The sequence below is a fragment of the Amblyomma maculatum genome, chromosome 9, assembly GCF_055883805.1.
Source record: "Amblyomma maculatum isolate TAMU_Amacu chromosome 9, ASM5588380v1, whole genome shotgun sequence".
Classification (NCBI taxonomy): Eukaryota; Metazoa; Arthropoda; class Arachnida; order Ixodida; family Ixodidae; genus Amblyomma; species Amblyomma maculatum.
Window position 1 is genome coordinate 10,359,928 of NC_139352.1, and position 15,622 is coordinate 10,375,549.

Here is a 15,622-nt window from a genome sequence, read left to right on the forward strand (position 1 = left end):
GCGATGCACGGAGTCCAGCTGCTTATCTACGGACCGCTCTATTTATACCCTGCGTTCTTGAAGGTCCGCTCCCATTGGTCGCCTCCGCAATTGAAAATTTAAGGCAAAACATATGACGTTGCACACACATCAACCGTCGAAGAATGGGAGCGCAGCAGCCGTTGTCAAAAGCGCCCGACGCGTCCAGCAGTAGCAGCAGTGTAATCTGTCCCACTACTTCCGCTTGCTCGAGCGTTCGAGCGCACTAACAACGTCGGAGTTAAAATCGGCCATGCATCGCATTCCGCGGAAGCCAGTATGTCGCTCATCAGACAAATCCAGTGCCGGGGCCCACTCGTTAAGACTCTACAAAGCCATGTGCTCCATGCGCTTACCGGCCGCAGATATTAGCCACACTTGAGCGGCTCTATGCAGTCCAGTAGTTGGCTGGAATCGTGTAATCTACGAGGAGCTCAACCACCACCTCCTCGTGTACACTGATGGCTCCGTGACCAGAGAAAGCTATTCGCTAGCAGCGACAGCCACCATCCCCGCCCTATACCCGCATACCCGCATAGTCCGCAGCATGTGCCATTCCCGAAGTCTTCCACCATGGCGGAGCTGTCTGGACGTCTCTTCGAACTAGCTCCGCCGCCGCCCAGATGTGCGCTGCTGTGCAATTTCTGCCTCGCCTTCAGCTGCCTTCGAACAAACGTCCATAAAACTCTGCTGTTGTGTCAGATTCATGCACGCCTCCAGCGTCTCGTATAATGCGGCTGGGCTATACGCGCACAGTGGATCCCCAGTCATTGCGGCACCGAGGCAACGAATGCGCCGACGCGCTCGCGACCTCAGCACACAAAAAATTACCTCCAAGCGACGCGCCCCTCGCGCTGGAGAACGTGCGTACGGTATTCGACGACCACCTCCGGACGCAGCATTCCGACCCACGCACCGCACTAGGTGAGCGCATCCGTAGGAGGAGGAAAAGCTTTTACTTGCAGGCCACTTGGATCTCAGGACGACCCCACTCGCGGTTAAACGTTCATGTCGTGTTAGTCCATGACGTATGCGGCCCGGCTGGCGGCGATCTTCTGCCTGGCCGGATCCACTGACCGCCTTGAGGTCTTCGACGTGGGAGGAGACGTCTGGCAGGATAAACGAATGTGATTAAGGCTGGCTTTAGGGTGGCAGCACAAGGTACACTTGGGGATACCCGCCTAAATTTAGAGAGATTGAATGGTGTCGGGAGCGTTCGAGTCTGTAGGCGACGTCAGATTGCCTTAATACGGATTGCTGAGGTAGTGAGGGATGGGTGGGGTGAAGGGCAGATGATGCGCTCAGCGCGGGAGTTTGCGGTGAACTCAGCAAACGAGTGCATACGATCATTCGAGAAATCCCCCACAAGTTCCGCCTGTGAACAGTTTCTTGGCCTCGGGCAAAGCTGTCGGCGGCCTCGCTGCCGGCATTTCCCAAGTGCGCAGACACCAAGATGAGCTCAGCTCAGCCCATCGGAGGAGGTAGGGGTGGTCATGTGCAGCAGGAGTTGAGCAAGTGGATAAACCCTGCTCCTGGCATAATTTAAATGGCGGTTTTATAATGACTATATAAATGGCGTCTGTGTATGGGAGGGCAGTAGTTATAGCGGTCCCCTCGGCTTTTCAGGGGTGGTGCCTGAGGAATCTGGAGAGTTATGGGGGTTCTGTGGGGGTTGTGGACTATCTCAGTTTCTAGGTAATAGTTTCAGCTAGATTGAAGTGTAAGATATACGATGTAGGTAGGGCTTGCTACTAGTGATTTATTTTTTGCAGGAATAGTAATGCCTAGCTGGGCGAGTATATGTCGTCCAGTAGATGTAGCGGCAAGTTGAGCTTAAGGGGGCCTCCAAAAGTTCGTGTATTGGGTTAGGGACTTCAAGTTCTAGCAGTCTCTCATTGCTAGTGCTTTTCGGTAATTTGCGTGCCGCTGGTATCTACCATGCCACCGGCGCAGACGAAAGCAGATTAAGAGCGCGACCGTCTCCGCGGGTGGCGTGTTTTTTCGTAAGGACAGACCCCGTATTTTACGGCTCTCTTGGCCTTCGAAGCGGAACTACTGCAGTTTGTCAGAGCGGCAAGGTGATGAACAATACTTTGCCGAACAACTCTGCATTTCAAGCAGTTTAGGCTGACCGCGCCGGCTGATTCCTTGAATTGCGCAGCTTTGAACAGGCGCCTGCGCGCACGTCATGGGTCAGCCAGTTCGTGACACCCCGGCAGCTTCCAGCAAAGACAAGGTGAATGCAAACTACGCCGCATTTCAAGCAGTTTATCTCGGCACTCTGACTGGCGCCTATGTTCTCAGCGTACTCGCCGGATGGTGCGCAGGCAGATAACAACGCGCCCACGCTTTAGGCTTTTTGCTTGTTTTGCCTAAAAGTAATTAGTTTTGCGTGATTTTGCGTTCAGTTTTAAATATTGGGGCGTTTTCTTTTTATGGTATTTACCAATGCACAATTTATTTCGGTTGATGTGCGTTGGACTGTGTGAAATTTGAACATTTTGAACAATTTGAAATTTGAACGGACGGACAGACGGACGGACGGATGGATGGATGGATGGATGGATGGATGGATGGATGGATGGATGGATGGACGGATGGACGGATGGATGGATGGATGGATGGATGGATGGATGGATGGATGGATGGATGGATGGATGGATGGATGGATGGATGGATGGATGGAATATAAGTGCGTCCCCTTTGAAACGGGGTGGTAGCTGTTGCTACCATGCTCGTTTTTTTTCTTATATCTTAATTCTTGTTTTAGATCGGCTTACTATACCATCATTCTATTTGGCGCTTCGATGCGCGCGCCCTCTCGAGCGGCAGGGGAGTTGGCGCATTGAGACACTTTGGAGGATTGAGTTTCGTGGCGCCTCCTGCGAACTATGATTCAAAATGATCACGTGATTGTGACATCACAAATACACACTGACGCAGGTTTGGCAGGGGATTTTTATATTGGGACGAAAAACAAGGCGGTCAGCGACGACGGAAGCAGAACGATGCTCGGATAAAGTAGCAAAATGGACGCCGTAACCGTTCAGCCAACTTTGAATTTCGCCTACCTTCGACTGCTCCCTGTCTTGGCCAGAGAGGTCCAAATGGGAGCCTAGAATATCAGATATATAAGGCAAAAACTATATATATATATATATATATATATATATATATATATATATATATATATATATATATACCTTTGTCAAGGAATGTATGTATATATATATATATATATATATATATATATATATATATATATATATATATATATATATATATATATATATATATATATATATATATATATATAAATACACACACACACACACACACACACACGCGCATATATATATATATATATATATATATATATATATATATATATATATATATATATATATATATATATATATATATATATATACTTGGCCACTACTCTGGATTTCTCTCGTAGTTAAAATAAAAACACAGTTGCGTTTCATGAAACTGCTATACAAGGTTAATCTCCTTTATAAAGTTCGCCAATACACCCTATATATGCTGTGCACCTTGACTTAATTTCCAGCACTTGTATATGATCTGTCCTAATTATTTTATGAATAAGTCTCTGAAGTAAGCTTGTAATACAGGAGGTTGCCTCTGCATTTTATACTTGCGCGGATAGCAGCACTATCGTTTCTCCGTAGAGTACGCTGGGAGCGGTGGGCCGTTACCTACGAGGACTGGAGCTTGGCAGGTGAAAAGGACACAAAATAGCCTCATTATCACTGATAAGCAAGGCGCAAGTTGCAAAAACGCACGCTGCAAAAGATAAACTCCGAAGGTGTGTTTCACTGCGTGATAAGCTCCGAGGAACGCCCTTCATGACGTAAGTGTTCGTCTTGCGGTCGTCACATTGGCTTGCAACCAGGAACTGGAAACGCAATCGTAGTGCTTTGTTTAGGGAGCTCCCACCTACGGTGATGTCCCAGACGGATATATGGCGTCGCGTATACATAGATTATGGTGGCTCTTCACTGCCTGGCAGCGGCTATGACACAGATGTTAATAGCGGAAACTACAGTGGACAAAGTACCAACTGTAGGCCTCCTGCAAATCACACAACAAACCAATTTCGACTTGATCTGGCAGTGTGATAAAATACCCTAATGAATATTTCAGATGGTTACATTCTACCTAATCTGCCGTAGCCGAAAGGTTTGGAATAAAAACAACTTCTCTATCCGACGCAAGATTTCTCTACTGAATCTTCGTGTGGCTGCTGCAATAAAGATGCGCTGTCTTTCACGTCCGTGTCAGGCACTCTCTCTAGACGGCTTGCATGAATTCGAGACAGGGTTACATGGCAAAATATCGTGCGCAAAGCAAATCTGGTCCGGTTCGCGCGGTGAACCACTTTTACGCCGTGAGCCATTGTGCAGCGATTGCAAGCATGGACCGATTTCTGACTGACCCCCGCGTTGTCAGTGAGGTTGGTATGCAGGCCCGAGATAAAGGCAGACACTCGGCTTATTCGAAACCAAACAATAGCGTGACAAGCACTCCAACGGGTTGTTGCGCAAACGTGCGCACACTTCTTTGCACTGTGGCGTCATTGGAGGTTCACGATGCGTTCTTGATGGATATCGTTCGGGCTTCATCGCCACGAGGCACGCGCAACAGTACAAATGTGCCAGTACTATGGTGTCATTGTAGTAGTTCTTCCATCTTGTTAAGGCGAAAACCTTACCTATGTCGGCAAGGTCGGGTCTGCAAAACGTGTCCGCAGCCGTTCTATCGTTTTCGGAAGAGTTAAGATCAAACGAATGGTTTTGATCGATAAAAAGATGATATGAGGATGCTGTAGAAAAAATTCTGCCGATAGGATGATTTGTTAATTAGAGCCAAAAATGTAAAAGTAAAATCAAGCATATGTCGACATTAGCCATGCCACTAAGGTTGGAGTGAAAGCGGAAAAAAAGAGAAAGGGGTGCTGTAGTGAAGTGCCGCGGAGTAATTTCGACCGACTGGGGATCTTTACGTGCGCTGACATGGCACAGCACACGGACGCCTCTTCGTTTCGCCTCCATCGAAATGTAGTCGCTTCCTCGCCTATCATTTGCCTCTCATCGTTTGCCTCTTATCGGTGTTAGTTGCAGTTGCTACACATAATTTTAATTGGCTTGAAAGGAAGGAAAGGCGCAGTATCTGTCCCACTTTCTCCGGCAAGTGTGTTTGGACGGTGCACCATCGTTCCTGTCGCGTGGCGTTCCTTGTCGCGCGTTCAAGTGTGGGATTGCAGATGACAGCAACGGTAGAGCCCTGCCGGGGTGGTGCAGTGGTAAGACGCCCGACTACTGTCCGGAGTTCCCGGGTTCGAACCCGACCTCGGCGGCTGCGTTTCGATGGAGGCGAAACGAAGTGGCGTCCGTGTGCTGTGCGATGTCAGCGCACGTTAAAGATCCCCAGGTGGTCGAAATCCGGAGCCCTCCACTAGGGCTCCCCTTTCTCTATTTCCACTTTCACTCCCACCTTCCTCCCTTCCCTTACGGCGCGGTTCAGGTGTCCACAAAGCAAGTGTGACAGATACTGCGCCTTTCCCTTCCTGTGAACCAACCAACCAACCAATAGTCACCTGCGAGGGAACCTGCTAAAGCACACTCAGCTGACGTTGATGCGTTAGTGTGACGCAGTAAGCAAAACATGCAGCAAAGAGAGCGGAGCGAAGGCTTTGCAAAATGTGACACGTGTTTTGAGGGCAATAAAACCTGCAGCTTCAACGTTCAGTGAAAAAACGATGCAGTGAGACGCTCTGCATGCAGACGTGTATTTGCACGATAAGCCGCCACTTATGTGACATGTTCGGGAAGCCGAGCGTCGTATCGCCCGAAAATTAGCACGCGCAGCTGCAGCTACGTTCTCAACGAGCTTGGTTGGTTGGTTCATAGGAAGGGAAAGGCGCAGTATCTGTCACACTCGCTCTGTGGACACCTGAACCGCGCCGTAAGGGAAGGGATGAAGGTGGGAGTGAAAGTGGATAGAGAGAAAGGGGAGCCGTAGTGGAGGGCTACGGAGTAATTTCGACCACCTGGGGATCTTTAACGTGCGCAGACATCGCAAAGCACACGGACGCCACTTCGTTTCGCCTCCATCGAAACGCAGCCGCCGAGGCCGGGATTCGATCCCGGGAACTCCGGCACAGTAGTCGGGCGTCTTACCACTGCACCACCCAGGCGGGGCACTCTCAACGAGCACGTACTGTCTTTGCCTCGCGGTAGACCTTTACCACGACCAGCACAACGAAATACTGAATGTTTGACAGATAACCTACGTTTCACGCACACGCTTGCAAAAAACCGCCCACAGCGTTGAACTGGGGCCGCTGTCGCGCCCACCCCGCGTGAAACAAAACAATTATCTCACACGTGTAAACTATAACGGAATACGACGGATATGGCACATTAGACGGGCCTAAAGACTACACGCCGCCTTCTAGGCTCACTCCCATCCTGTATCTGTGTAATAATAAAGTTTTACCACCACTCCGAGCCTCGTACACCTACGCATCGAATACTAATGACCGAAAGAGGTCGCTAAACGAAGCTGAGATGGTATTACAAATGTGACATTTCTTTCCCCAGACAAAAAACGTAAACTGCCTTCATTTATGTGCGTGAACAATATATTTGCTTTCTAGTTGTTTGGTATAATGTTAATTTGAGTGCTTTAATATTTTTAATCACTGTTCGCGTGGGCCCTCTGCATCATTCATCATCATCATCGAGCTGAAGGCGCTGGCAATGGGTTTCGACAAGTGTTTTGTTCATATAGTAACGGGACCTGCTCATCAACCTTGTCACGTACTCCAACAAGCGTCGCGTTATGGGCTATCCCCTACAAAGTTTTACACCGGTGTTCTAGGCATACGTATGACAAGAACTTATATGACGGAGCAAATGGGCACTCTTCCGAATTCGCCGCGTTCCCGTCGCAACTAAAATAGCAGGTGGAGCGCAGCATCTATAGGCGCATTGATAAGGAGACGGTGCCTACGCTGACGGCACGAAACCAAGGCACGAGCCAAGATAAGAACATTTAATGCCCTAAAATGGGTTTCAACATAGTTCGAACTGAGGCTGTCCCGCACACGTAGCGAGCAGAGAAGGAGGTATTGGGGAGGGGCAGTACGGGGGGATCGCGGAACCCACAAAAGTTGGCCGTGCAGCCCAGTATGAGAACGTCTATTTAAATAAAGTATTTAATATACTCAATTCACTATATCATACTACATTCCATTCAAATGAAACCAGTTAGAATTTATTTACACTGTTAAAAAAAAAGAAAACAATCTACAGGCATTAAAAAATTATCAGGCACTTCACCTAAACGCAAGCACTGCCTAGCCAGTTGTGAAAAAAATGTTTCTCAAACACAGTCTTCATTTCTCAGGAACACCAGAAGCGCCTCTGCTACTCATCGCGCTCCGCATTCGCTTTAAGAAGCGATCAGGATTGGCATGGAACTCCTTGAACAGCTCAGTTATTATGGTGGTCTTTTTGTCGCGGTGAACTGCGGCCCTCGTATTCCTGCACCAAGTTTCCCCGCTGCCACGGCAGCTTTCCGTTATTCGAGCCAATAAGCGTTCGGCGTCCGCATGCATGACCGCCTGTCTATCATCCATCTTAAGGATCGCACATACATGGCCTCTGGCAGCAAGCAAACTTTTCCTGCAGCGTTCTTCCAGCGTGGTACAGTGGTCTGTCGGCGGGTCACTTTTGGCATTTTCTTGTTGCACTGAAACTTCTCCAGCTCCATCCCGCGATCTAGCGTTGGCGGCAGATTCAGCAACGAGGGACTTGCAGTAATGCTGTCGCGATGAGAGGATGTCGCGAAGACTGTGAATGGCGTTCAGGACATCGTCGGTGCGCAGCTCGTAAGTCTTTGCACAGGCCTGTATGTCACGAAGTCGGTCATTTTGGTTCAGCAGTTGGCGCAAAGTGGCCGCTCGCTTCTCGAAGATTTCCAAACGTTTCAGTATATCTGAACAGCAGCTGGCGTCTTCTGCGTCAAGCCGCGCTGACAGGATCACGCGTTCAGCCAACGCTTTCGGAAGCTGTCCCGTCGTTGGCGATGCACACGACCTGTCGAAATCGTCACCATCACCCAGCAACGCGCTAACACGTTCCTCAACAAGGCGCGGTAAGGCAGCATACACGGCATTGAGCGTGTTCTGGTGACGTTCTTTGTTGGGCCTTTCGAGACGCGCTACGTCGTGCGTAGCGGCGGTCCACACCTTCACGTCGTGAGTGGCATAGTCGTCACCGGATAAAGTGAAAACGAGCTGTGCGCAGAGGTTTTCTTGCCCTTGTGCGACGAACTCCTCTCTGCCATCCCGCAGGATGCCAGCAATGCGCCGGTTAATATCTTCTTCAACGCCCGATGTTGAGTGAGCGCCAATCGTTTTCTTGGGGAAGACTAGGCGCAGTGAAGTGGCTTTGCCCGGTTTGCAGAGCTTGTAGCAGAGACTTGTCTCAGCTTTCAGGCGGACGAGCAGCTCACCTGTATCGAATGGCATTCCGGTCCCACCAGCGTATCTGTGAGTGAGCAGACCAATTTTCTGGGTCACTTCAGCGACGACAGCTCCAGCCTTTTTGTGCACTTTCTTCAATCTGTCATCACAAGCCGAGAGCCGCGACAGTTCCGTACCTACTCTGCTTATCGCAGATTCTAAACGCTCGGATGCCATAACCCCCTTCGTGACAGCACACGCGATGCACGGAGTCCAGCTGCTGATCTACGAACCGCTCTATTTATACCCTCTGTTCTTGAAGGTCCGCTCCCATTGGTCGCCTCCGCAATAGAAAAGTTACAGCAAAGCATACGACGTTGCACATACATCAAGCGTCGAAGCATGGGAGCGCAGCAGCCGTTATCAAAAGCGCCCGACACGCCCAGCAGTAGCAGCAGGTGTAATCTGTCCCACTACTTCCGCTTGCTCGAGCGTTCGAGCGCACTAACAACGTCGGAGTTAAAATCGGCAATGCATCGCATTCCGCGGAAGCCAGTATGTCGCTCATCAGACAAATCCACTGCCGGGGCCCACTCGTTAAGACTCTACAAAGCCATGTGCTCCATGTGCTTACCGGCCGCAGATGGTAGCCACACTTGAGCGGCTCTATGCAGTCCAGAAGTTGGCTGGAACCGTGTCATCTACGAGGAGCTCAACCACCACCTCCTTGTGTTTTCGCTAGCAGCGGCAGCCACCATCACCGCCCTACAACAACCTAGGCCGCAGCATGTGCCATTCTCGAGGTCTTCCACCATGGCGGAGCTGTCTGGACGTCTCCTCGAACTCGCTCAGCCGCCGCCCAGATGTGCGCTGCTGTGCGATTTCTGCCTCGCCTTCAGATGCCTTCGAACAAACATCCATGGAACTCCGCTGTTGTGCTAGATTCGTGCACGCCTCCAGCGCCTCGTATAATGCGGCTGGGCTATCCGCGCACAGTGGATCCCCAGTCACTGCGGCAACGAGGCAACGACTGCGCCGACGCGCTCGCGACCTCCGCACACAAACTATGCCCCTCGCGCTGGAGAGCGTGTGCGCGGTCTTCGACGACCACCTCCGGACGCAGCATCGCGATCCACGCACCGCACGAGGTGAGCGCATCCGTAGGAGGAGGAAAAGCTTTTACTTGCAGACCACTTGAATCTCCGCTCGACCCCATTCGCGGTTAAACGTTCATGTCGTGTTAGTCCATGACGTATGCGGCTCGGCTGGCGGCTAGCTTCTGCCTGACCGGATCCACTGACCGCCGTGAGATCTCCGACGGGGGAGGGGACGTCTGGCAGGATAAACGAATGTGATTAAGGCTGGCTTTAGGGTGGTAGCACAAGGTACACTTGGGAATACCCGCCTAAATTTAGAGAGATTGAATGATGTCGGGAGCGTACGAGTCTGTAGGCGACGTCAGATTGCCTGAATTGCGGTTGCTGAGGTAGTGAGGGATGGGTGGGGTGAAGGGCAGATCATGCGCTCAGCGCGGGAGTTTGCGGTGAACTCAACAAACGAGTGCATACGATCATTCGAGAAATCCCCTACAAAAGTTCCGCCTGTGAACAGTTTCTTGGCCTCGGGCAAAGGCCTCGCTGCCAGCATTTCCCAAGTGCGCAGACACCCAGAAGAGCTCAGCTCAGCCCATCGGAAGAGGTAGGGGTGGTCATGTGCAGCAGGCGTTGAGCAAGTGGATAAATCGTGCTCCTGGAATAATTTAAATGGCGGTTTTTAGGTAATAGTTTCACCTAGATTGAAGTGTAAATGTAGGTAGGGCTTGCTACTAGTGATTTATTTTTTGCAGGAATAGTAATGCCTAGCTGGGCGAATATATGTCGTCCAGTAGATGTAGCGGCAAGTTCAGCTTAAGGGGGCCTCCAAACGTTCGTGTAGTTGGTTAGGGACTTCGAGTTCTAGCACTCTTTCTCATTGCCAGTGGTTTTCGCTAATTTACATGCCCGCTCCTTATTCGCCTCGCATCCATATGGTCAGTGGGCGATCGCTAACCCGGCTTCAGCGCGCGATGATCCTCCGTGCGCGCATTGGGTGTGTGTGGCCCAGGGAATCACGTATGCACCCCGGACATGCGAGCAGTGATGATGGGACGGCTATGGCGAAATCCTTCTACCATGGCTGGGGCATATAGAAAGGGTTTAGTAAAGAGCGGACATTCGGCGAAATCTGGCCCCAGGAAATGACTCATGACTGACAACGTTAGGTCAGCTCCTCTAAATGGATGGCGCCACGAGCTCTGGCGCACTTGCGTCGCGCTCGCGGGTGCCGCTGGTATCTGTCGTGCCGCCGGCGCAGACGAAAGCAGATTAAGGGCGTGACAGTCTCCGCGGGTGGCGTGTTTATTCTTAAGGACAGACCCCTTATTTTACGGCTCTCTTTGCCTTCGAAGCGGAACTACTGCAGTTTGTCAGGGCGGCAAGGTGATGAACAATATTTTGCCGAACAACTCTGCATTTCAAGCAGTTTAGGCTGACCGCGCCGGCCAGTTCCTTGAATTGCGCAGCTCGTGAACAGGCGCCGGCGCGCACGTCATGGGTCAGCCAGCTCGTGACGCCCCGGCAGCTTCCAGCAAAGACAAGGTGAATGCAAACTACATTCCAAGCAGTTTATCTCATCACTCTGACTGGCGCCTATGTCCTCAGCCATGGCCGAGCACGTATAAGTAGCGGTACGTAATCGCCGGATGGTGCGCAGGCAGATAACAGCGCGCCCACGCTTTAGGCTCTTTGCTTGTTTTGCCTAAAAGTTAGTTTTGCGTGATTTTGCGTTCAGTTTTAAATATTGGGGCGTTTTCTTTTTATGGTATTCAACAATGCACAATTTATTTTGGGTGATGTGCGTTGGCCGGGTGAAATTTGAACATAAAAGGAATAGGCTAATGTGTTAAAGACTAGTGTTCTCGCATAGATACGTACGGGACCATTATTTTTGAGACTGCCAGAAAAAAAAAAAACGATAACGCACAAAGATCATCATCATTTCCGAATACCAACAGGCTCAAATCACAAAGCTTCTAGAAAAACAAACCTGTGCGCCGAAGACTTAATCATCTGTTACAGGGAAAACCCGCTTTGCAAATACGTAATGATCACTTGAATGCGCTTTAAATATGGCCAGAGAAAAGCCAACACTTAGATCTTTCTGAAAACCTTGATATCTGAGAAGTGGTGCGCCAATAATTCCGTTATCTCCGTTTGAGAAAACATGCATTCCACCTGCGCATTTATTTTCAGTGCTCCGAACACAAATGGCTGGTAGCTTGTCTGTTATTGCCGTCGGTGTGCGAAATATTTTTTATCAGATGAAACGCCTTGTCTGCTGTGAATGCAACTTTTAGAAGCCAAAGATTAACGTTGGAGAATGAAGCAATGCTTGGAAATTTTAGTAGGAATCTTCGTCGTGCAGTTTGACGTGTGTATCTTGCGTGGGCAAAAATGTTCAGCGTGCAAGGTTCGGAAGAGCATATTACCCCTGTTCGTAATTTCATTCCTTTACAGCTTTCTTACGTTTCGCTTGCTTACGCAGTTTTTGGTAAACGGGGCTTAACAGCAACAAATACTTCCATTTATTTATTTCACCAGTACAACTGGAGGGATCTCCTGGCAAAGAGCTGCTTTTGCAGCTTGACGGGGCCCAGAGAACCCTTACAAAGTGTACACACTGCTAATTTTCCTCCTGATTCCAGCAACCAGCATTCTTTGCTTCGTGTCCTGGTGAAACAATTGCTGCATACGTGCAAGGGTCTCGAAGAAATCTTCGGAATCCCACGATTCAAAAGGCTTGTTGAGCTTTGAGTTTCGGCTTGCCATTTCACGGGGGTTAGTGAAGATCGTGTATTTCAACAGCAATATAACTGTTAACCTGAAAATGTGTTAATAAGCACGAAATAGATATCCCTGATGTTTTCTGAGAGATACGAGTATCAGTGCGTAATTTCGCATTGTAGGTAGATTGACAACGTGAAAAAATTGCGTGGTAAGGTTGGTTGGTTTATATCGTTTTTCATCCCAAAGAGAACCGGGATACAACGACGCGTATAATCGAATCATTTCTATATTTAAACTACTGTGCAGTGCGGCTATGAAGTCTATAACGAGTGCTAATTAAATTTTCATCGTGAAATCAATGCAAGGTAATTTTTGCTTGGAGTCTGGATGCTTTTCAGTTTATTTCAGCCTTACAGCATAATATTTGTGTTTGGAAACTTTTCAAACTTTGTTAAAGTCGTTACCTGCTGGAATTTAGCTAGCAAGGTCGTGTACCCGAAAGCACGTGAGTGTGGTCGCTAAGCTCAAAGCAATGTTGTTCCCTGCGGAATAATTTAACCAAGACGGCTTGCAGTTTATTTGCTTGAAATATGTGTTTAAAATAAAATACAGCGTGATATTTCTGAAAGAGCCGCGAGTGCACTGTGAGCGTTGTAATATATAATTTGTGTTTTCTTACGCATCATTTGCGATACCTTGTAAATCTGTCATGCTACATTTGTCCACCTGTATTGTTTCTTGCCTTGTGTAGACTTTTTGTCACTTGGCGCCTTTTCTGCAATACTGCTACATGGCAAAGGCCGTGACGCAACTACATTGATGGTCAGTCAGCAATTGTCACGAAATTTTATTTTACAGTGCTTAACATATCTAGGAAGAGATTGTGGCTTCAATCCACGCTGTGAAAATGGTTGGACAGCGATGCTGTAAACGAAACCCAATTACCCATTTCGACGTCACATGGTTTTGTTCTTTTCGTACAACAATATATTCACGCTGTTCTTCTGGCGTGTCTACTTTTCGTGGTCTACCATGGTAGCCTGGAATGAACTGAATGAGTTGATAGACCGGTCTTGCTGTTATATATGAGAACATGATGACGTCACTACGTTATTTCTATGTTTTTCGGGGCTTTTACACTCGGAGTAGCTTGCGTAGCCGTAATCTTTACCGGGAAATACAAGCGAGGAGAAGGAACATGATTCGCATTGTTTTGCAGGCGCTGTTTTCATACATTATACGGTTTGCACTTCACACGATGGCTTCGAATGACGTCAACCCCATTTCGAAGGGGCTGCAAACCCAGTCTTTACCTGTACACGCCGAACTGTCTTCCATTGTTGACACACGCCTTATTATCCATCATGTTCTTCTGATGCTTGTTTTGTGGAGCTGTATGAGTATTCTTGGTTTAAAAGGAGATATGCTGTTTGTATTCAATTTTTATCTTGGCGTTTTTTGCTTACGACAACACGAAAATTTCCCTGGACGGCAGAGGTATAGAGCTTGGCTGTGAAATAATAGTAGACCGTACCTAACACAACGAATGCTCCCCCGGGGCGTGGCAGGACGGACGCGCTTGCTAGCATTCAAAACTGCGCGCCAGGGCGCAGCGCATATCTGCATTCAAACTGCGTGCCTTAACCGAAAGCGGAGGTGTCAAAGTCCGTTGGGCCCTATGGGAGCCTCCGCTCTTTACCGAATCCTTTCTCGGTGGCTGCGGTGCGGTGAAAACTCTGGAGCACGTGCTCCTTTACTGTGCCGTGCTAGCCGAGTCACTCCGCTCGTTGCTCCCCTTCGAAACGGGGTGGTAGCAGTTGCTATCATGCTCGCTTTTTTTCTTATATCTTAATTATTGTTTTAGATCGGTTAAATATACCATTATTCTATTCAGTGCCTCGATGCCCGCGCCCTTTCGGAGCGGTGGGGGAGTTGGCGCATTGAGACACTTTGGAGGATTGTGTCTCGTGGCGTCCCCTGCATACTGTTATCCAAAATGATCACGTGTTTGTGACATCACAAAAACACGTGGCGTCACACTGACGCAGGTTTGGCAGGGGATTTTTATATTGGGACGAAAAACAAGGCTGTCAGCGACGACGGAAGCAGAACGATGCTCGGATAACGCAGCAAAATTGGTGCCGTAACTGTTCAGCCAACTTTAAATTTCGACTATCTTCGACTGATCCCTATTCTGGTCAGGGAGGCCCAAATGGGAGCCAAGAATAACAAATATAAGGCTAAAACTGGATCTTCCCAGATTTCTTCCAAGCACCCATAACTCATTCCTTATTTATATTATCTATTATCTTCATCCCATCCCATTCCGCTACTCCCCATGGTAGATCGGGGGAGTTTTCCCGGGCCCGCTCTCTTGACTGTGGGTCGCTATAGTGGCATTTCCTTTTTTTTTGTTGTGTAACTCAGGGGATGAACTGCAAATAATGATTGATGACCTAGACAAAAAAATGAGAAAGGTAGACTTGAAAATCAATATGCAGAATACTAAGGCAATGTTCAACAGCCTAGGGAAGGAACAGCAGTTTACGTTACGTAGCGAAGCACTGGAAGTAGTAGGCGAATATGTCTGCTTAGGACAGGTGGTAACTGCAGATCTGGACCATGAAAGGGAAATAAAAAGGAGAATAAGATTAGGATGAAGCGGATTTGGCAAGCACTCCCAGATTATGATTAGCAGCTTACCGGCATCGCTCAAGAGGAAAGTATACAACAGTTGCATCTTACCGTTGGAAAAATATGCTATAACAGTTTGATCTACCGGTTAATTTACAGCACCACAAATTAATTGCTAATGGAAAATGCTGTAGCAGCTATAGTGTAGAAAGGGATGCAGTATTTGAGGTTGGACCTGCTTTGAACAATGCCAACAGTGAGCCTCCGCGCACCCTCGGGTCTGGTCGTATTCTGCCTGATGTGGGAAAGTATACTCTGCAGGGGTGGCGGTACTAGCACTGAGAACACTGATCTGAATGTTTTGTTCACTAACGTACGCAGTATCTTCTCCAGAAGAGATGACTTGTGTGCTCTGATAAATGATTGCAGCGCTCATACTATTGTTCTCACAGAGACGCGCACATCAAACGAATCGTAAATAGCATCACTTGTGGAACAACCTTATGTATGGATTCCACAAAAGAAAAGTACTCAAAACTACGGATACCAAAGGTGCGCGATATGTTTCAGTTCTCCGTGGTTCCGCTGCATTATTTCTCAAGTGATTTCACAATAACTGTCTAGAAAAATGAAACACTAATAAAAACAGAAA

At 48.5% G+C, this 15,622-nt stretch overlaps 2 protein-coding genes across 4 annotated transcripts in view; one reads left to right on the forward strand and one right to left on the reverse strand.

Annotated features, from left to right (window-relative positions):
- Positions 1–7,083: 7,083 nt before the first annotated feature.
- LOC146178252 (uncharacterized) lies at positions 7,084–8,975 on the reverse strand. The gene has a single exon (XM_084578055.1). The coding sequence runs from the start codon at positions 8,747–8,749 to the stop codon at positions 7,442–7,444; it is 1,308 nt and encodes a 435-aa protein (XP_084434181.1). The 5' UTR covers positions 8,750–8,975; the 3' UTR covers positions 7,084–7,441.
- A 43-nt stretch (positions 8,976–9,018) lies between these two features.
- LOC146178253 (uncharacterized) overlaps positions 9,019–15,622 on the forward strand; it is a 44,509-nt gene continuing 37,905 nt past the window's right edge. For all 3 annotated transcript variants that reach the window (XM_084578057.1, XM_084578058.1, XM_084578059.1), the window contains exon 1: positions 9,019–9,660. In XM_084578057.1, coding sequence (XP_084434183.1) covers positions 9,300–9,660 — 361 coding nt within the window. In that variant the 5' untranslated portion in view covers positions 9,019–9,299. The remainder of the gene's footprint in view (positions 9,661–15,622) is intronic.

Bases quoted from the DNA above. Each gene is read 5' to 3' on its own strand.
- LOC146178252 (XM_084578055.1), bottom strand. From the start codon at position 8,749: ATGGCATCCGAGCGTTTAGAATCTGCGATAAGCAGAGTAGGTACGGAA.